Source organism: Phyllostomus discolor, chromosome 4, assembly GCF_004126475.2.
Source record: "Phyllostomus discolor isolate MPI-MPIP mPhyDis1 chromosome 4, mPhyDis1.pri.v3, whole genome shotgun sequence".
NCBI classification, from domain to species: Eukaryota; Metazoa; Chordata; class Mammalia; order Chiroptera; family Phyllostomidae; genus Phyllostomus; species Phyllostomus discolor.
This window is the reverse complement of record NC_040906.2, coordinates 32,858,644-32,881,396: the sequence shown is the minus strand read 5'-3', so window position 1 is coordinate 32,881,396 and position 22,753 is coordinate 32,858,644. Positions and strand designations below refer to the sequence as shown.

The following is a 22,753-nucleotide window of genomic DNA, read 5'->3' as shown; positions in this document are numbered from 1 at the left end:
CTTAGTCATGCACATGTATTTCTTTTATTTATTTATTTATTTATTTATTTGGTGAATTAGGGACTCCTCTATCAATTTGAAAATTATTTTAATTGCATTAATGGTGGAGACTAATTGGAGAGACAGAACAGGTCATAGCACACAATGGTAAGTACTTCCTTGAGCTCTGATGACACACTTCCTAGCCAGTGTGTGGCCGCCTTACCTGTGCAGTGAGAGTATCAAGGGCTGCGAGTGCTGACTCTAATATCGGCAAGGCCCCGGCCAGGTCAGCATCACATTCATCTTTGATGGCTTTCGAAGCCATAGCTTGTTCATTGGCTACTGTCTCATCAGCTTTCACTATTTTCTCAGTTTTGGCAACTTCCACAGATTCCTTCTCAATGATTACCATCATTTCATCCACCTCTTTGCTGGCAACTTTTAATTGGGGTTGGAGAGCCTCCAACTCACTCTGCATTGTGGCTACTTGGGATGCAGCAGAATCCAGTTTTTCCAAACCCACTTCATACCTCTTTTTCATTTTCATTACTTCACTAAAAGCAAATAGGTAACACAATGTTAGTCATCAGGCTCTGAATTCTATTCCAAGGAAAAATATGAAGTGTTCTTGAGCTTCTCAGGCTTTATTCAAAGCATAACTAAATAAGTGATCTGAAAAACCTCTACATACATTAACAACTTGTCAAAAAGTACTCACTCTAGAAAATTGGATTGTGTGCAATTAAGAGCAGATAGTATGTCTTGCTCATTTTTTTTATTTCCAGTACCTAGCACAATGTCTAGGCACATAACAGAAATGCAAAAACACTAAGTGTAAGGAACGAAGCCTCTTTTATCGAATTACTGTTATGCTTCCAAAATTAGTTGACTTGGGAAGTTTATTCCAATACGTTATTGTTTCTTAAAACCTTTTTATAATAATTTCTTCCAAACAGACTTCAGTGCTCAAAACATATTACTATGAATGCTGCCAAAGGTGGCAAACCATTTTTAAGATGCACTCAGTATCTTGAAATAGGAATTTTTTATTAAGGCAAAAGTGACAAATAGGGTAGGTAATGAAACTCAACACTTTCTTTCTGGTGCAAAAATACCCACAATTTATAAGTGAGGGCACACCATATTTTTGTCCCCCAAAATAGTATTTATATTCTCTGAGTTAGCAAAATATTTGACAGTGATGGGAACTGAGGATACTGGATGCATGCTACCAGATAATCAAGTTCAATTTCAGTTGAAACCTAGTGGAGCAGGCACAGGAAAGGTCTCACTCCCATAAGCATGGAGCAGTGTCTGCACTTTTGTTCACCCCACGTGATACTTTGCTAGCTAAACCACTGGCTTCCTGGCAGAGGACTTAACGCGCTGCTAGGTGACAGTTCAACCTGACTACAAACAGATCTGAAGGCTTTAGCATAACTACAGGATGGATGGAAATTCTAGTGGAGGTAAAGAAGAATTAAGAGCAGAGGAAAATTTGGAAATCAAATAAGAATATATAAAAATGCCTAGGAAACTATCACTTTCAACCTTCCTATTAGTTTGTATTTCATTTTTATAATCTTTCTTCCAATTAGGACAGCCTTAAATTTGTGAGCATGCAATCAAATAAAGCCATAGTGATGTCCAAAATTTAGTCAGAATCTCCAAGAGTTTTTGACCCTCTTGGATGGGAAAATATGAACAAAAAAAAAAGGGGGCAAGATGCCATTAAGTTAAAGATCGTAAGATCAACACAGAAAGACAATTATCTTGAGAACTAAAAATACAGTAAAACTCAGCCAAATCATGTAGCAGCAGCCTCGGACGGGAGTTGCAGATTTCACTAGGTGGATGGAAAAAATACTTATGGTATAATTCAAATATGAGGGTGAGGACCATTGTGAATGGGAAAAGCTATGACACCCTAGCTGTGGAAGGCGTTGCAATAGTCACCATAAATGCAGATGAAAGAAGAAAGTGTCCTACTGGATCCAGGTAGCATTTGGCCAATATGAGAAAAGGGACTTCAAAATGCCTAACATCATGAATTAACCATAGAAACTTTTAAAATTAACTAGAAATACATGCAAAAATCAAACTCGTAACAGTAATGTTTTTCTGTCAAAGACTCTGTCCACATTTGGTGTTTTAAGTATTTTTTAAAATATTATTTAAAAGTTTGGTCTGTTAGCTTAACAGACTAGCCTTCTAGTTCCAACATAAATCCCACAATGGAGTATTATTCGGCCATGAGAAAGGAGGATATCCCGACATTTACGACAGTGTGGATGGATCTGGGCCCAGTATGTGAAGTGAGTAAATCAGAGAGAAACAAGTTAAGTTCTGTCTGATATCACATATGTGGAGTCTAAACAAAGTCAAACCTACAAAAAACAGAGCATAAGGGTGGCTACCAGGGGGCGGGGTGAGGGGCATGAGAGTGAAGGTGTTTAAGAGTATGAAACAGTGATGAACAGTGAGAGAGTCCTAGAGCTCTAATGCACCCCACAATGAAAATAGCTAATAACATTGTACTATAATTATGTAATGTGATAAAGCTATAATGGCAATCATATTACAATATTAAATGCATCAAAGTAACAAGATTAAACTTACACAATGTTACATGTCAAATTTATTCAATAAAAGAGGTATTGCAATATAAATTGTGTAACTGAGCAGTAGAGTTACATTTGTATTTTTAAGTAAAAATCTCATTAACTTTATAGATAATATTCAAACATTTAAAAGAACTTAAGGCTCAACATGTGTATACATTTAATGTACTAGGTTTATTAATAATTTAAGTAGGAAAGTTTGATTCATTAAATCATATCTTAAAGGGAAATAAAAATATATATAAAATAATAAATACAATATAAAATATGTTTAAATAAGTTTTTGAATATGAACAAATATTAGTTGAAGGCCCCTTAAAAATGATCACTAAAATTTCTTTTTTAAAAAATAATAATATTTTACTGATTATGCTATTACAGTTGTCCCAATTTTTCCTCCTTTGCCCTCCTCCAACCCAGTACCTCCCACTCCCTCAGGCAATCCCTCCAGCATTGTTCATGCCCATGGGCCATGCATATAAGATCTTTGGCTACTGCATTTCCTATACTGTACTTTACATCCCCATGGCTATTCTGTAATTGCCTATTTGTACTTCTTAATCCCCTCACCTCTCCACCCATTCCCCCACAACCCCTCCCACCAGGCAATCACCAAAACGTGCTCTATATCCATGATCCTGTCACTGTTCTTGTTTGATTAGTTGTTTTTTAGATTCAGTTGTTCATAGATATGTATTGCCATTTTATTGTTCATAGTTTTGATCTTTTTCTTAAGTCCCTTTCACATTTCATATAATGGTGTGGTGATGATGAGCTCCTTTATAGTTTTTCTTGTCTTGGAAGCTCTTTATCTGCCCCTTGATTCTAAATGATAGCTTTACTGGGTAAAGCAATCTTGGCTGTAGGTCCCTGCTTTTAATGACTTTGAATATTTCTTGCCAATCCCTTCTAGACTGCAAAAGTTTCTTTTCAGAAATCACCCACAGTCTCATGGGAATTCCCCTGTAAGTAACTAAGTGCTTTTCTCTTGCTGCTTTTAAGGTTCTCTCTTTATCTTTAAGCTTTGGCATTTTAATTATGATGTGTCTTGGAGCAGGCCTCTCCATCTTATTTGGGACTGTGCTTCCTGGATTTGCATGTCTATTTCCTTCACCAAATTAAGGAAGTTTTCTTTCCTTACTTCTTCAAATAGATTTCCAATTTCTTTCTCTTTCTCTTCTCCTTTTGGCACCCCATGATGCAAATGTAGAACCTCTTGAAGTTGTGCCAGAGTCTGCTTATAATACCCTCATTTTTTTAATTCTTTTTCTTCTTTTTCTGATTGGGTGTTTTGCTTCCTTATGTTCCAAGACATTGATTTGATTCTTGGCTTCATCCACTCTAGTGTTGTTTCCCTGTAAATTGTTCTGTATTTCAATTAGTATATCCTTCATTTCTGACTGGATCTTTCTTATGTTGTTGAGATCCTCACTAAGTTCCTTGAGCATCCTTATAAACAATGTTTTGAACTCTGTATCTGATAGATTGCTTATCTCCATTTCATTTAGCTCTTTTTCTAGAGTTTTGATCTGTTCTTTCATTTGGGCCATGTTTCTTTGTCTCATCGTTTCTATAGCCTCCCTGTTTCTATGTATTAGGTACAGCTGCTTTGACTCCGTGTCTTGGTAGTGTGGCCTAATGTAGTAGATGTCCTGTAGGGTCCAGTGGCACAGTCTCTCCTATCACTCAAGCTGGGTCCTCAAGGTGTGCCTCTTATGTGGGTCGAGTACAACCTTCTCCTGTAGTTGAGACTTGGTTGCTGTTGGTAGATCAATGGGAGAGATTTACGCAGGTCAATCACCTGCATGGATTGGCTGTGACCACTGACCACCACCCTTGGCCCTTTGTGGAGGATCAGCTAGCTGTGCAGGGGCAGAGTGGTGCTGCTCCGACATGGTCTGTAGCTGTTCACTGGGTTTGCTGGCCCTGGGGTTTCCCGGGTGGTGCAGGGAAGGTCAGCCACCACCTGTGTTTTGCCCTGGGCCACCCTGTCAGAGCTATAAAGCAATCTGAGATGGTGGTTACTTGTGCTGGGCTTGGAGATTCCCAGGCAAAGTTGAGCTGTGAATCTAGGCTGGCTGCTGCTACTGCCAAGCCTGGGGCTCACTGAGGCTAGCTGTTGCTTGTTTGAGAGGATTTAGGAAGTTGTGCAGTATGGTCCAAGATCAATCATTAATATGGCAAAGCATCTGGTTAGGGCCCATAATTTGCATGGGGCATAGTCTCTGGGGATCTCCAAGGTGGGTTAAACAGTGCTAGCCAGGTTGATGGAGTCTCAGAAATGGCATCCGTCTACCAGCTCCGTGGCTCTGTGGCAGGTGGGTTTAGAAAAGGGACAGTGGCCTCTTCTCACCTTGAAGCCACACTTCGGTTTCTCCCAGTATGCCATTGGTGCTTTTCAAGCTGCTACCCCAGTGCTGGAGCTCAGAGGCAGTGAGTCTGAGTAGGTGAGTCCACATTTCGGTTCTTTAAGAGGAACTGCTTGAGGCTCAGAAGTTTCTTCCACCAACTCAATCCCCGCTGGTTTTTGTAGCCAGAAGTATGGGAACTTATATTCCTGGCACTGGAAGACTGGCTGGGGTGTGTGGTGTGGGGCTGGGACTCCTCCTCCCGACATAACCCTCCTGAATTTTTTCCCACCACACATGGTTGTGAAACCAGCCTGTTCCACGCCTGTACTCCTCTTGCCAGTCTGGATGGATATGGTTTCTTTAATTCTGTAGTTGTCAGACTTCCATTGAACTCAATTTCTGATGGTTCTGAGTGATGGTTGTTTTACACTTTAGTTGTAATTTTGATGTGGTTATGGGAGGGAGCAAGCCATGTTTGCCTATGCCACCATCTTGGCTGGAAGAATCTGATCACTTTCTCCGACGGCCACCCACCCATCGGGATCCTGGCCCAGGCAGTCAAGAAAACCCACAGAACTAAATTCCCGATCACTAAAATTTCTAAACTGCTAACTCTCTAGCTTAATTTAAGGTTCTTACATTTTCAATATGCATATTGAGTATTAATTTATACAACCAAAGAAATTTTTTGAAAGAACTTTTCTGCATGTAAAAATCATCCTAAATAACATTAGAAAGTTCACAATGGCACATTCTATAGTGCATGAGTTTATTGATATTTGTACTGAAATTTTCAAATGAGAGTTTATTTGAAGAAGAAAAGCTGACGAGGCACATTGAGTGGCTGTCTCTGTGTTTCAGCCGTTTACTATCTAAAGAGAAGGTTTATCTATAATCAAAGTAAAATTACTCTCTAGTGGCGTTTACTCAATATCATTGTCAAAGTATCTTGCAGGCTTTCCACAGCTTTGATTGAGCATACCTTCATTCCTTCAACAAACATGATTCTGTATTTATGGTATGTTAGGCAATGCACCATACAAAAAAACCCCACTCTCTACCATAAAAAAACATGTTTGTGGAGTAAATTACTTAAGGGTTTAACAAAACTCACTTTATATATATATGAAATAAATCTCTATTACATCACAGCTATACCATTTTGCATACACAAATACTTTAAAACCACTCTAGCATACTTAAAATATAAAAATTTCATTTTACCTTCTTTTCTTTTGCAACAACAGTTTGAAGGTGGAGATTAATTCAAGGTAAGAGGTTGGAGTCACATAATTGTATCTTTGAAGTTCAACATGGAAGGATGTTGATAAATCTATAGTAGAAGTGTGGAAGACTTTACACATGTCGATACAGCCATCTCGTATTTCCTCTGACATTTCGATTTCTTCCAAAAAGCGTGAGGCAACTGCCTGTAGTGCATCTTCAGGCCATGACTGAATTTAATGACAAATGTTTTAGCACTTGATCAGAGTTACTAATATAAGTCTGTTACTACTGTAGTCCTTTACAATTATGGGGGTTAGGAATGGAGGGGAAAGCATGAGGGATGGCTGGGAGAAACACTTTCATGCGGTACTTCCCCTAAGTTCTTGCATTGATAGGGCAGGGAGCTGGTAGCTAGTGCATATAATATTAACTCTATGGTTTGTTCAGGGCTTAGAGAAATTGTTTATAAGAGCAAGAAAGAGAAATGAACCTAACTTATGGAATGTCTCTTTCTGTGTGCATTTTACTGAAATTATCTCATTTAATTGTCCCAATAATTCTCTGAGGTAAATGTTATCTTTTCTCCTAAACACCAGAACCACATAAAACTACCTCCTTCATTTCTCTTAGAGGCATCTCACACTCACCAAGTCCAAAACATGGTTCCTATCTTTCCCAAATAGCTGTAATCTTCTCTAACTTAGTGAACATCAATCACCTCATCCACCCAGGTGCTCAAGCCAAAATTCAGGAATCATCTGTGGTCTCTTTCTTCTTCCTTAACCCTGCATCAATCCCATAAGCAAGTTATAGAGGCACCACCCCTAAAATAGCTTCCAAACTCTTTCCCTTCTTTCTTTTTCTACATCCCAATTCAAACCTCTGTTATCATTTGCCTAGAATATTCCAATGGTGTCCTAACTGGTCTCCCTGCCTGTGTGCTCTACACAGCTGACAGAATGATGTTTTCAAAATATAAATTAAGTCACGTTGATACAGAGAGATCTGATCAGATCACTAGGAAGGAGTAGGGAGGGGCCGTAGGAGGAGGTTGCCCAAGGCAATGTTAAACAGTCTAGGGCAGGATTGGCTGAGAAGCTGACAGAGTGCATGGAATCATGGGGGAGAAGATCTGAAATAAAAGAAGCACTCCCGGCCTCTCGGGGTGGGTAGGGGTGTTCGCTGCTGACTCTCAGGCTCTCTTCTTCCTTGAGGATGCCTAGATGATTATGCTGCTTCTGCTTGTGTTTCCCACTGGGCAGTATTTTGGATGGGAAGGAACTCCAGGTGCAGCTTAGGCTCAGGCTGGCCTGGCAAAGGGTGGCAGGGTTATTCTTTGGGTGTTCTAGAGGGAATGACCTCTGAGGCAGAAGGCTGCCATTATTCCAAAATTGTGTGGATTTGTATCTTACGTTGTTTTAGTTTGTAAATTAACCCTATAGAAATAAGATAATTAACATTAACAGGGAGAATGCTAGAACTTCAGTGTTTAAGAGTTTAACTTTAATAGATAGGTTTAAATGATTAAAGCTGTAAGTAAAGAATTAACGCGTTCAGCCTTAATTGACTGGCTTAAGTGACTAATTCACGTGGAAAGCTGCTATTCCAAAATTGTGAAGCTTTTGAATAAAGACTCCTTTCCTTTATGACCAATCCTTTGCCTCTTAAATTTTAACTCCAACCTTTTGGTGTCTCTGCACCACACGTTAAACATGTTGTGACACATAATCACAAAAAATCTCATAATGTTTTAAGTAAATTTACGATTTCGTGTTGGGCTGCGTTCATAGCCATCCTGGAATGCATGCAGCCCACGGGCTGTGGGCTGAACGTCCCTGGGAGGGTGGCAGCAGGCAGCAGGACCCCAATTGTGTTTGGTAACAACGTCACGTTCCCCAAATTTCAATTCTTTGAAAACTTCCCAGCACACATAAAATAAAATCCAAATCCAAGCTGTGAATCTCTACCTGCTCTGGCCCTTCCCACCTCTCTGACCTCAACTCTACTACCACCCCTCAGTTAGCTGCCCTGCTCTCCCAGCTCTCATTTTCTCCTGCCTGCTCATCCCATGCACACAGCCCTCTGTCTTCACTAGTTTATTCTCTCTGCCCAGATCCTCTCAGTACAGGCACTCTGTCTTTTGTGTTTCTTTTTTTATTCCCTATGGGCTACTCTGTATAAGGTCATTATTATTTGCTGATTTGTCTGTAGAGTATAAGCTCAAGGACAGCAGAAGCCTTGTCGATTTCATTTCCTTCTTTATGTCCAGCTCTTAGAATCAGACCCACTACAAAGCAAGGGTCTAATAAATATGTTTTGCATGAAGTAATTAATCTTAGCAGAAATAGAGCAACAGAGGGGTCATGTAAATTCCCCAAGGTCAAAAATGCTTATGTGTACTAACAGAATATCTACTACAGCCCACAAATTTCTGTACCCACACCCTTGACTGCTCTGTGCTTCTCGACACTCAAGTTTACTACAGAAAGTGTCACTCTGGCTTTCTTCCTGCTGAGCTCCTGTTGGGTTTAGCTCATGGAAAGAGATTGGAGGGTGGAAGAAGAGAGAGGCAGGAGTATTTACACCTCTCTTCCTTGTTAGCAGGAGCTGAGTTCTCAATTTTGGGTTCCTGTACCTGTCAGGCAGTCCTTCCACAGCTTCAAAGTTCAGTAACTCTCCTTCCTATGCCCTTGTATATCCAGCTGTAGTAACCACTTCCTGCTACGTTCTGCCATGGCTTGATGGCTCCACCACCCCTCTCACTTCCTTTAACCCTGCCTCCACCTCCATGAAGCATCCCTTCACTTAGCTTTCTTCAGTGACACCTTCCAGTGTGCTCCGTCTCTCCTGTCAGGACTCTGACTGATACACAAATTTATCCTAAAATGTTCTAGGATATGTTGAGGTTAATGACTGTATAAACTAGTAATAAAATGTTTTTCTATTATGATGACTTCTTGTATTATAATTTCATAAAATAATACATTATTAATGACCACAAAATTCTTCTAAAACTAGACTTTCCTGGGGGAGTCTATAAAACACGTCATGATGATAAAGAAAACCAATACTTCTAGAAGTCTATAAGAAATCTTACATGGCAATACCTGAAACCAGTCAATGGTACAGCAGTTAATAAGAGAGGGGAACTTCCTAAGACGAACACGAAATGCATCTCCAATGGGACTCATGGCGAGGACAACGTGCAGTTGGTTGCGGCAGCGTTCGATAAACATGTTGAAAAGAGCTATAGGGCTTCCATCTGTTTGTTTGGTTTTATCCCGCTGGCGATCTAATTGACGCATCTTATCGCATATCTCCTGCTTCTCATCTAATGCAAAGAGATTTGGAACTTCCCCAGCATTGAGCAAATTGTTGACGTCTTCTAAAAATGACTCCTTTTTAATCTGAGTATCTGTAAACAGGAAGACACCATTCATCTCACCTTCAGCACTCTTCCTTAAGATCACTTTTAAATCTTCATGCCACTCAGAGTTACCATAGCCCTTAGAGATTTCAACCTGGAAAACTGAATAATCGGCCATGTAGGCAGCTAGCCTGGTGACAGACTGTCTTCCGCTCCCTCCAACACCAACCAGAAGAGCATGGCTACGAGGCTGCTTCAGGATCCTGGAAATCCGGCTGATGTGTTCCATGGCAAATCGGAAGAGGACAAGGTTCATGGTTTTTTTGCTCATATTGTTGTATTCATCGAGGTGAGCTTCTACTATCACCCGAAGATTATCAACATCTGCAACTTCTCTGTAGTTGGTGTCTTCCCTCTTGGGATCGTGGAAATCACAAAACATTAAGCTACGTAGGTCATCTTCTTCCACCACTCCATCATTATCAAAATCTAACTTCTTAAAAAGTTCATGAAAATCTTCATTCATGTAACTTTTCAAAATTTCTTGAATGTGGCTGATAAGCCAACTTCTGTCTACATTATCCAGGAGGCGATCATAATACACTCTAAGGATCTGTAAAATAATTAAAAGGCAGTTTTAGAAACTGAATCTTCTACATTTTTTTTTGTTTTATTTCTGTGCTAATCTCAGACAATATAAAAAGTACTCTCAGGAAATTTATATGGGATTTATTAAAAGCATATCCAAACAATTAGGACCAACTCATGGTCATATTTATATTTATTTTAAATTTTTACTTTGATTATACATATTTGAAATAACACAGTTATATGTAGTTTTCAACAAATCAAGGTAAATTGGGCAGGGCTGAAGCAGCCTGTGGAGATGCAGAGAGTTACACAAAGGACCAGAGAAGAAAACAAAACCAGACAAGGTAGTGACTGCCTTTTCGGGTCACTCAGACAAGACAAAGCTGGGCACTGGTATCCAGGCTTTCCCAACCTCTGTAACAGTGGTCTTCCCTTTTCCCAAGCCAGATAACATTTTAAAAATTATTGGCAAATTAATACATATTATTATTTTTTAAAGCACATATTCTAGAAAAGAAGAAAATGCCTTCAGTGGAAAGCAAGTTTGTTTTGGACGTTTGTTAATTATTTTTGTTGTAAGTCATTGCAGAACGTAATCTACTAAAATATTCTCTGACTATAGAAGATACAGGTAATCAGACTTGCTACATAAAATAACCATTTCCTTAAAGTGGTATGAGTGTCCCTTGGTTACAGCCTACTTTGGGTTAAATTGTGCCCCACCTAAAGTCTTACAGTAAAGTTCTAACTCCCAATGGGACTGTATTAGGAGAGAAATCTTTTAAGGTGATAATTAAGGTGAAGTGAGGTCATAAGGGTGGTGCCCTAATCCAATAGGACTGGTGCCCTTATAGGAAAAGAAGAAACATCACAGCTCTCACTTTCTCTGCAGTCATATGAGAAAAAAAAAAGGCCATATGAGGACCCAGTGAGAAGGCAACTATCTGCAAATCAAAAAGAGACCTTTCACCAGAACCCCATATGGATAGCATCTTGATCTTGGACTTCTGGTCTCCAGAAATGTGAGGAAATCAATTTCCGTTGTTTAAGGCACTCAATCTGTGGTCTTTTGTAATGGCGGCACTAGCAGACTAATGCATATATATATATAAGCAATGCCATATTTTTGTCAGCAAAATTTCTGACATTTGGGGGAAATTACTTAAATCTGTCTATATCAGCTTCTTCACCTATAAAATGAAAGTAGTAATGCCTGCCTTTCAAGTTTCACAGATGCATGGCAAAAATAAAGTAACAAAACATATGTAAAAACTATAGACTTAAGAATTAAAATTATTACAAATTGCCTTGGAGTCAACCTAATGGTGTTAAAAAATAATGATTTTAGTGTTTTCACTATTGTCAAGTGGATGACATAATGGTGTCATCCATTTTTCTAGCGGTTGTGGCTACACAGGCAAATGATATGACTGAAGCATCCCCGTACTCCAACAAAGCTACTTTTCTGTGGAACAATCTAAGTTTCCCAACATATGCCAATAGTCACTTCCTTGGATGGAGGTACTGAAGACCATGTATAATATTTCTATGCAAAGAGGAAACTAAGTTAAACCAACCTCACTCATCAGACATCAGTACCTAAGCATGAACCAAGTACATAATTATAAAGCTGGCAAGTTAGTAAGAACCTAAGGCAGTGTTTCCCAAAGACTGTGAACACATTCGCAGGCACTGAGGAGAGTAGTGAATAAAAGTTGCTGCTCTCACAGAACTTCTATTGTAGCAGAGACAATAAGTAAGCAAAAATATAGACGGTGCCAAGTGTTTGGTGCTATGAAGAATAAAGCGAGATAAAGGATAGAGAATTATAAAGGTAGGTAGGAATGGTCCACGGTGGGCCTCTATGGTAAGTGGATGTTTAATCAGAGAACTTAAGGAGGTAAGTGGGTAAGCCTTGTGAACAATGGGTCTGGGAGCATTCTAGGTAGAAGGTGTATCAAGAGCAAAGCTCCTGAGGTGGAGAATGCTAGGTGCTTCCTAGAGTAAGATGTGGCTCATGACAAAGTGCACTCCTACAGTGAAGTCAACAACAGTCCCCTCTCATCTCTGTCCCTTTCTGCCTTTCAGCATTATTTCTATTACCCTACCAGACTTACAGCCTTTGTCGGTGTCCCAGAATGTGGATTCCCCTCAGGCAACTAAGTGACCTACAGTGGAGCGAAGCACAATCTGCAGATCGTGCTTTTTCCAAGAATCACTTCCAGGGACCTCACTGGGGCCAAAATTTCCTAGTGGAATGGATCTTCGCTTGTACATATATTTGAAGGTATGAGGATTTAGGAGCTCAAATTATAAATCTAAAAAGGTGTGAGGATTTAGGAATTCAAATTGTAGATCTAAAAAGCCTACAGAAAAAGAATTTTTAAAAGCCCTTTTAAAACTTAAAATGTCTCTAGAGCACATGGTTTTAACATAGCAGCACATTCCAATCTTCTAGATTTCTTAACTATATTAGTAAATGAAAATAACTATATTATTTATATATTAAAATGGAAGAACATCCTTCCTCCCACTTTCTTATATTCTTTGCCTATTTTTAAAATAGTGACCTATTATTTTTGATGCATTATTTTTTGTGTTCTCTCTTCCACTCTCCCACCCTCTCTCCACACTTTTACCAGAAAACATTCACCCACATGCCTCTTCTCAAAAACAACTTAAATATTTTTGTATGCAGTTTCTGTGCTCTCCAAACTGGCTTGCTTTACATTTCTTTTGGAATCTAGTAAAACTACAAGTAAATAATATAAATAAATACATTCACTTCTTATAAAACAACTCAAAAATTGTTCCAGCACAAAATTATTTGAAGTCATATGAACAAGGATTCGGTCACTTAAAGGAGATTGGCCTCAAGTGATACCCACTTCATAATATCCTAAGAAGCAACAGAAATTCCTAAGAATGAGAGACCACACATTTTAAATAGCACAATACATATGTGTTAAATATTTTAAAAATTATCTCATTAACCTTTGTAATGCCAAATAGCTGAATGCATTTTGACAATGTAAATTGCTGAATATTCCTTCTTGCCCAGTTGTTGGCATAATAAAATCTTTGTTTCTTGCATAATCATATTTCAGTAACATGGAAATTTACCTCATGGACCCAAAGACGTTTAATCACCTCTTTGGTTTCTGTTGTTTCTGGTCTTGACAAACAAACACCCTGAATGACACGGGAGAAATCACGGAGGTTGAACAAGTAGTGAGATTTCGCTGGAGTAGGCAACAGATTCTTCATTGCTTCTTTATACAAATTCATCGTTCCCTTTACAATTTGTGTGGTCAAATCTAGAAAATCATCTGGAAATTTGTAACTTAAAAAATGTTTAAATAAAAAGAAAGAAAAATGTTAGCAAGTATAAAATTATGATACCTAAATATTTTGCAAGTCTAACAAAATTTTTATTCTGATTACATCAACTGATTTAGTTTATAGACTTATTATTTTTTCTTATAATAATAATAGATTTTTTACTTCTTTTAAAGCTACTTCCCATTCATTACCTTATTTTACGTTCAAAGAAACTCATGAGTAGCAGAACCAACTTAATCGGCTTTAAACTACTTAACTAAGTGAACAGAATAGCCAACAAAGGAAACCAAATTATATAACTAAATCCTGGATGCACTAAACAAATAAGTCCTAACTGTTTTCACTCCCTGGCATTCTCAACTGCATACAGATAACTGGTCAAACAGGTATTTTCACAGAAAGGGAAGGAAGAAAATAAAAATAGAGAAAAAATAAGGAAAAGAGTGAAAGAAAAGGAGAATTACAAAGAAAGTTAAATAAATTGTGAGCCAGGATTTAAAAAATGGGGGTGGGGTAGCAAAGAGCATGATTAGGGTAGAAAGAAAATGGGGAAAATATTTATTTGGAAAATTGTCTGTTTTTAACCTCTGCTTTAACAAGGAGTCAGCCCTCCACCACCACGGCACAGGGCAAGAAACAGCCGTTTCCTGAGACAGACGTCAGGGAACCAAGACTTGCACAGCTCAGATCTGCTAGGCCCCGCACATTTTATGGGGAAGTTCAGGAGCGACATTTTCCCAGGGCACAAGTTCCAAGGCTACCCTCAAACTTGGACATGGATACCCCTGGGGGACTCAAGTTCTCCTACAGGCATCAAGGCCACAGGAGAAACCTGACATATTTTTCCATCATTAATTGTACTATGTGGTAAAAACTGAAAATATTGATAATTCCAACATGAACATATCATACAGCAGAATCCAAAATTTCTATGAATTTTTAGACTAAAAACCAAGACTTTTCAGACTAAAAAAAGGAAAAAAAAAAGAAAGCTACTTCCTTGTGCTCCCTGGTGTTGTGTTCCCATAACCCGGAGATGGGCACAGCGGATGGGAGGGATACTACCCCATTACCTTCCCCTCATCTAGGGATGCTTTTGTGGAACAGTTTAAGAAGCACTATTTATGCTGAGATGTTTTCAAAAGATTTTATTCCACCTTAATGAAAAAAATATACACACTTTAAATTACTTACCAGGTTTTCAAATGCCAGGTTAAGATTTTAGAGAAGATTGCAAACATAGATTTATCACTGAACTCATTGATTGTTATAAGATTGAAATGCCGCATGTATCGAGGAGTTACTGGATTTCGACCACCACCTATATATTAAAAAAGGATAACTCTTAACAATGCTGCTAATATATACCAGAGTATTTTCTCTAATATTTTAGAGAATAAAGTAACTTGAAAGATGGACAAATTTGTGGCCACCAAAATGTCAAGAGGATAACACTGACATCAAAAAACTATCTCCTTCAAAAACTGAGCTTTTGTTTTCTAGTTGAATTATCTGAATGAGTTCAACTAATTAGATAAAATTTTGGATCACAGCTATGTTACCAAAGAAAGCTCAACCAGAAGGAAAAAGCCATTGGCCACCTTCTCCAGATTTATAGCCCAAAGCAGTAAATTGTGAACAGCCTCATTACAATAAAATATTAAGATGCAATATTATACAATATTAATATAAGGTTAATCTGAATTACTAAATGTACAGTCCTTCCCACATGTCTGAAATTCAGCACATCTTCAGCATACAGCCTAATTAATTCTTTCCCCACATCTTAAATGGATTTCCCCAAGGTTATCTATGTTGTTCATGTGGCTACTTCACTGGCAGCTTACATTTTTAAAAATTTGGGGATTATCTCACTTTCATGAAATAATGATTACATTTTCAAATATGAGGCTTTACTGACTTAGATATAACACATTGATTTACAAAACTGATATTATCACCTTTAAGTACACAGACACATTTGCAGTTGTGTTTTAAAGAGATTCTATCACGAAATCTTTGGTTTAAAAAAGTGATTTCAAAAATGTATATCTCTAATGTATATTTGGCCTAAGAGTATATAGGTTCATGATTTATGTTTGTTTAAAGTGGTATTTTGTTTTTATCACCGAATCATACAGTGCTGCTGCTGAAAACACAAATAATGCCTGACGGCATTTAACTGGCAGTCTGTGATCAAACCAGTTGTGTGTGTCTATGTATTAACAAGCTCATAATGAACACTGATTTACCTGGGCAAGTTCAGGAAGCGGATGAAAGGGTTGCAGAAGGAAAGGTGAGAGAATACATCTGCTACCTCTGTCTTCAACACTTTCTCCCAGAGAACATTTAGATGTTGTATAAAAATGGTGGTATTTTTAGAAAATGGGGTCTAAGAAGAAAAGATACCTCATGGAATCAACCTAATTTTCCATCCAGTTCCTGAAGAGGCAGGGGAACGTGGGCATGTAGTACATTGACAGGCTTGCAGCGGGGCAGAGAGGCAAAGGAGAACGGAAGTCTGACACCCAGGAGCAGCTGTCTCATTGATGAGACAGAGTGCTGAGAGCAGCTACTGACTCAGGAAAGAGTCTGCATTACAGGTCAGTAAAGATCAGAGGTTCAGAGGCAAATATCAGAGAGATTTCCAGAAGAAATGGTACATTAAGAAAAGGAATTTTTTTTTAAAGATAGAATACTTGCTTGTGTTCAGGGAAAAAAAAATAAAGATGTCCAGTTGGATGACTCAGGCAATTTTAGTTATTCCAGCAAACAAAATTTCTTCTTATACAAAGATGCATCTGAGCTCATAAATTTCCCTTGGTAAATGCAAATGGCTTCTAGGAATTAATTCTTTTGGCCATTTCCTACTTAAATTCCTCTCAACACCCTGTCCAAACCCAGAGACTCACTAGAGTGGGACTCAACTGGGACAGAGGATGGTGGTCTCTGAAGCAAGAATGTCTCATGCAGTTGAGACTTTAAGGGAGGAAATGGAAATGAGTTGCTGGCGAGGACCTGGGACCTCAGAGTATGGGGACAGGAAACGGGAAGTGAAGTCCCATAAGGTGGGAGAAAAAGGGTTTGGAAGAGTTGGTGGAAGGATGGCCCCAACCAAGGCCGCCCACTTTGCAGTGCTGACCATTGTGGTCCACACCCATAGGCCACAATTTGTATACATAGAACATACGTATGGAAAACAATGTCACTCAAATCATCCAATTGGGTTTCTCTTTCTCCAGCTATCTCTTTAGATATAGCCAGAGTGATTTTCAATCTTAATAATCACAAACTTAGAAAATGTACCTGGAGGTCCCATAGCACACATGATTTGAATGTCCACTAGTTTAATCACTGAACAATCTTTTAGGTCATACCAATTCCAGTGATCTAACCACTGTCTCAGTAACTCAATGGGAGGCTGAGCCCCATATACCTCCCGAGCAGGCATATTGACATCATCTACAAAGACAACCTGAGAATGACAAGAGGTATTAGAAAATATTAACATCTTCACATAGTGTCCTATTGTGTAAACAATGTTGAGGCAAAGAATTGGATCATCATCCTGTAGAGTATCTCTATGGGAAGTGGTGGTTAAGGGTTTAAGACTTATTAATCTTCCCATACAATTTGTTTCTCAATATGCCTTCTCTTTCTTCCTTTTACAACTCCAATACCTTAAAATAAAGGAGATAGGTGTGATTTTAAAATGAGTACAACCTCTAGGTGATAATAGTGAAGTTGAGAAGGGTGTTCTCAGATAAGTCAACAGATAACTAGGGTGTTTACAGGTCTAGCAAAGCAAGTAGCAGACTCTGCTAAGTGAAAATGTTAATGAGAGAATTGGGAAGACAGATAATTTCCCAGATGAATATTCCACTTTTTATTTAAAGGGCAACTGCTTGTTTTTAATGTCAAGTTGTCTAATGCACATACAAACATGAACACACTTTTAAGGAAACTTCTTAATCAAAATTTGTGATAAAAAATTTGTTCAAAAAGATGTCAAGCCCAGTATAAATGCTTTCCTTGCTCTGGTGTAGCAGTGTGCGTGAATAGGCCCCGTGCTATACCATACATATAGAAACAGAACAATTACCATTCTCTTGCCCAAAGGAGGACCAAAAACTCCCTTTCGTCTTTTGTCCAATTTTGACATGATAATATTCTGAGTTTGAGCTGCTGTAGTTTGTGCTGAGAAGTTAATTAGCAGAGGCTTGTAGATTTCTTTATTGAGTTGATTTAAAAGGAAATTCTATATAATAGGAAATAATAAAATGAACCATACTTGCAATTACATTTTGACATTTAAAAATAAATACCAAACATCATTGTTAACAAACGAATTTAACCTGGGAGTGTCTTAACAATGTAAAAGGAGATAAAATCAATAGAAATAACAGTTACCATGTCAATGGTGTGTCTCTCTTTGTCACTTCAATCTGTTGTGAAAAAGATTATTTAATAAAATGATACCAGGGCAATTATTGAACTATCTACCCAAATGTATTGCAAAAGGATTAAATGATTAAATTGACATAAAGGATGAGAGCCGGAGACAGGCATAACTCGGGGGAATGTGAATTGACTGGGAACCTGCAGAGGGGAGCGGCCACTGGTGGCTCCGGCCCTCGCCTTGCCCTGCTCCATCTTCCTGCCCCTCGGGTGGGTGTAGGGCAGGGCAAAAGTCCTACACTGGGGTTCTCTCCCGGCTAATGCTTTCTTGAACGCCATCATGGCAAACTTCCAAATGCTTGTGGTCTGAGAGGAACAGATGTGCAGGTTCTTCAGACACTCCAAAGGGGCACCCACACTGCACAGTTCTCTGACACAGGGGATAAATGGGGTTCCCTCGCTGCCGTAGTCATATAGAATGGAGTCCCAGGAAAACCCAAGTCCACTAATCTTCCTTATTGTCCAATGGGTCCTGCGGAAACTTGTATTTATTTGCCATGCAACAGGCCAGGTGCACTATTTACAATACTATTAATTCCAGCTAGCTTTCTGTTTTCAGAAATCTGAAACTAGAGATAAGAACTGGCCTTTGATCAACATGAGCCCCTAAATTCAAGGGAACACAGGCTATGTCAAGTTACTAGGATTTGGGGTTTTATCTGTACAGTAGCTAGCATTTTCTTAACCAACATACAAGGGTTATGATTCAAGAAATCATTAAGAAAAATTACTATATTAATAAATGAATAAAAAATTACTAAAAACTTTATTGTAAAAATTACTAAATTACATACTACTACATAGTAACCATTCAGATACTAAATAATTGAGAAAATAAATATCAGGTGTAATTAACTAAAACACTTTTTTCAAGGGATATGAAATTCTTCATCCTGGACAAGCTATTTTATTAAAATACCTAAAAAGGGCAGTAATTTAGTAATATAATATGGCATCGTATCTTTAATAAATTTTCTAAAATAAATAGGCAATTACATAAAAATTCTCTGTGGCTCCAACATCAAAATATTTTGAGTATTTAAAAACATTAAGTCTACTATTTCAGATGGTTTTAAAAATAACATTTCTTAGGAAGACTATGCAGATTTTACTATGCAGACTTCACGATACTTACAATAATATAAACGCTCTTTCCAGTTCCTGTTGGTCCGACAAATATTGAAGGCTTTTGATGGGTGGTTAACAATTCCATTAATGTGGAGTATCGAATTGTGTCCAGAGTTGGTACAATGATTTCATTAAACAGCATATCCTTAGGTATTGGAGGAGCATCTGCCAATTTTTTTAACCATGGTTCCCATTTTCCTGTGCCCTGTTTGTAATAAATATCCAAGTAGGGAACATTATGTTATAAAATACTTTTTTAAATAAAATATTTTAAGACCTCTGCACTCCTGTTCCATTATAGAAAAAATGAAAAATCAAGACCTTGGTCAAAAATCAAGACCTTGAAAAATCAAAACCCTAATATTTATACACTGGTTTTTATTTTTAAAAAGTCTTCACCCTGATTTTTTTTCAACCTAAATTTTATGTGAAAATAAGAAAAAACTAGGCTTTTACATGAATAAAAATAAAATTGCAATACTGTGATATTTATGATGCCCTGAAACCACTGATTATGGCAATCCAAAAATCATTTATTTTGGTGAAATGTTAAATTCTTTAATGGACTAATCAATGTATTTAAAAGCAAATAAATTTATTCAATAAATATTAACCAATATAAAAAAATGTTTCTACCTACAACATCAGTTGTATGTTGCCTGACTTTTATAATAGTATTTATAACATCAGCTTATCATTTCAGATGAGATAGTTTTTTTTAAAACATTGAGACTTCCAGTCAAGATGAAGTCATAAGTAGATATACTTTGCCTCCTCATGTAACCACAGAGAGAATTACAACTATACTTCAAAATAAATAATAACCAGAACTGTCATAAAATAGAGCTGTATGGAAGTCCAACAACCAAGGATTTAAAGAAGCCACATTCATCCAGATGGTAGGAAGGGTGGAATCATGGAGATGGGCAGAGAGACACAGAGACATGGTGTGGCATGGAGAAGTGGCATTGATGGTGGCAGTGGAATGGGTGGTCCCACACTCATGTGTAGTGGATAAAAATCAGGAGGGATCCCTCAGGAGCAAATGGTCCCAGCCACAGGTCACACTACACAGCCCAGGTTTCTAGCCCTGGGAACATAGATCCCCATAACTTCTTACTATAAAAATCAGTGGGGGTTGGGGCAGTAGAAAAAACTGCTGGATTTCAGGAGACTCTGCTTAAAAGGCCCCACATGGGCTTAGATTGTATGTAAGTCCACCCACTCTGGGATTCACCACCAGGGCAATAGCTGGAAGGGCACCAGTCCCATACAGGAAGTGGGTGAAGTGACTGGAAACAGAGCGAGTGCTGGGCAAACCTCTGGAAGTCAGGCAGTGGTACTTTACCCTCTCTGATCCCTCTCCCAACACAAAGCCACGAAGCAGTAAAGCAGGTTGCACTGCCCTGGGGATTACTTAAAGCTCCATCCACCCAATTTACAAATGCCTTTTCTAAGACAGGGAGTCAAAACAGCTCTACCTAATGCACAGAAACAAACACAGGGAGGCGGCTAAATTGAGGAGACAAAGAAATATGGCTCAAATGAAAGAACAGAATAAAACCCCAGAAAAATGAATAAGATGAAGATAACCAACCTATCAGATGCAAAGTTCAAAACAATGGTAATTAGGATGCTCAAAGAAGTCACTGAGTATGGCAAAAATATAAGGGAAGAAATGAAGGTTACACTAAGTGAAATAAAAAAATCTATAGGGAACCAACAGTGGAGAGGATGAAGCCAAGAGTCAAATCAACAATCTGGAACACAAGGAAGGAAAAAGCATTCAATCAGAATGCTTCATGTATGGCATGAAGAAAAAAGAATTAAAAAAAAACAAGGATAGGCTTAGGAACCTCTGGGACAACTTTAAAAGTACCAACATCTGAATGATAGGGGTGCCAGAAGGAGAAGAGGAAGAGCAAGAAATTGAAAACTTATTTAAAAAACTAATGAAAGAGAACTTCCCTAATTTGTTGGAGGAAATAGATATACAAGTGCAGGAAGCACAGAGAGTACATAAGTTGGACCCAAAGAGTACCACACCAGGACACATCATAATTAAATTACCAAAGGTTAAAGATGAAGAGAGAATCTTAAAAGCAGCAAGAGAAAAGCAGAGAGTTACCTACAAAGGAATGCCCATAAGACTGTCAATTGATTTCTGAAAAGAAACTTTGCAGGCAAGAAGGGGTTGGCAAGAAGTATTCAAAGTGATGAAAAGCAAGGACCTACAACCTACATTGCTCTATCCATCAAAGCTATCATTTAGAATGGGAGGGCAAAGTACTTCCCTGACAAGGTAAAACCAAAGGAGTTCATCATCATCAAGCCATTATTACATGAAATGTTAAAGGAACTTATTTAAAAGGAAGAATATCAAAAGTATGAACATTAAAAGGGCAAAAAATTCACAACTACCAACAACTGATCTAAAAAAACAAACTAAGCAAACAACCAGAACAGGAACAGAATGATAAGTATGAAGATCACTTGGAGGGTTATGAGCTGGGAGGGGGGAGGGGGAGAATTGGGGAAAAGGTGCAGAGATTAAGAAGCACAATTAGTAGGTACAAAATAGACAGGGGGGTATTAAGAATAGTATAGGAAATGGAAAAGTCAAAGAACTTAAATGCACAACCCAGGGGCATGAACTAAGGTGGGGGGATTGCTGGAGGGAAAGGGGGTACCAGGTGGACGGGGGCTAAGGGGAAAAATTGGGACAACTGTAATAGCATAATCAATAAAACATATTTTTTAAAAATGAGGTGAGAATGGTTAACAAAATTATATGGATTTCAAGTGGACAATGAGATTTGTTTAAATCATGGTTAAAAAACAACTAAAATTAACCTTCAACCATTTTTAAATGTATACTGCAGTAGTGTTAATTATATTCACATTGTGCAACAGATACCTAGAACATATAAGATTTTTGATATTATTATGAATTAACATTATATCTTTGCATCCAATTAGCTTGTGAACTAAAGCTTTTTTCTTTTAACTTTTTTATTGTTGTTCAAATACAATTGTCTCCATTTTCCCACCACCACTTTCTCCCACCCTACCCACACCCACCTCCCACCCTCAACCCCATCCCCCTACTCCATCCATGTTGTGAACTAAATTTTAATTTGCTACGACAGTGTTTATAACAAAAAGTTTCAAAAGTATGTTAATTCTCTCCTTCGAAAAACAGCACACCCCTCTCTATTCTCACAGAATCAAATTCAAGCATCTTGTCAATCAAAACACATCAGCATTCAGGTCCATCCATCCTCCACATCTTCATGTGTCCCATGACCCAGCTTCAGTGATGGATCTACTGGTTTTGAAGAGGCTCCAGGTCCCTGGGCCTCGACACACACATTCTTTGGGCTTAGAGTGTTACACGACACTCTTTCGTAGAGGCTAGGAACTCACTGAGGGCAGCACTGTGGTGCTTTATTCATTTGTGTATCCTCTGGCCTAGGGCTATGCATATTGTAGAGATTTGTTTGAGGAGACTGAATTCACATCAGTCTGAAAACTGTATTGCAAAGAAATTTCTAGAACTTTCTAGAGCTGATGAATAAATCATTTCTTTTCCATATTTTGAAATGCAGGATATTATTAGTAATTTGAAATAAAGATAAAGAAATAATATCTTCTGGTTGGCAGGATGAAGACTCTCTTCTGAGGTG

General features: G+C 38.2%; 1 protein-coding gene across 3 annotated transcripts in view; it reads right to left on the bottom strand.

Moving 5' to 3' along the window:
- The window catches only part of DNAH7 (dynein axonemal heavy chain 7), a 229,811-nt gene that overhangs the window by 87,616 nt on the left and 119,442 nt on the right, over nt 1–22,753 (bottom strand). For all 3 annotated transcript variants that reach the window (XM_036023151.1, XM_036023150.1, XM_036023152.1), the window contains 8 exons: nt 19,075–19,272; nt 17,584–17,739; nt 16,788–16,956; nt 14,676–14,802; nt 13,263–13,482; nt 9,289–10,161; nt 6,179–6,408; nt 206–536 (listed from right to left, as the gene is read on the bottom strand). In XM_036023151.1, the coding sequence (XP_035879044.1) occupies nt 206–536; nt 6,179–6,408; nt 9,289–10,161; nt 13,263–13,482; nt 14,676–14,802; nt 16,788–16,956; nt 17,584–17,739; nt 19,075–19,272 (2,304 nt within the window). The remainder of the gene's footprint in view (nt 1–205; nt 537–6,178; nt 6,409–9,288; nt 10,162–13,262; nt 13,483–14,675; nt 14,803–16,787; nt 16,957–17,583; nt 17,740–19,074; nt 19,273–22,753) is intronic.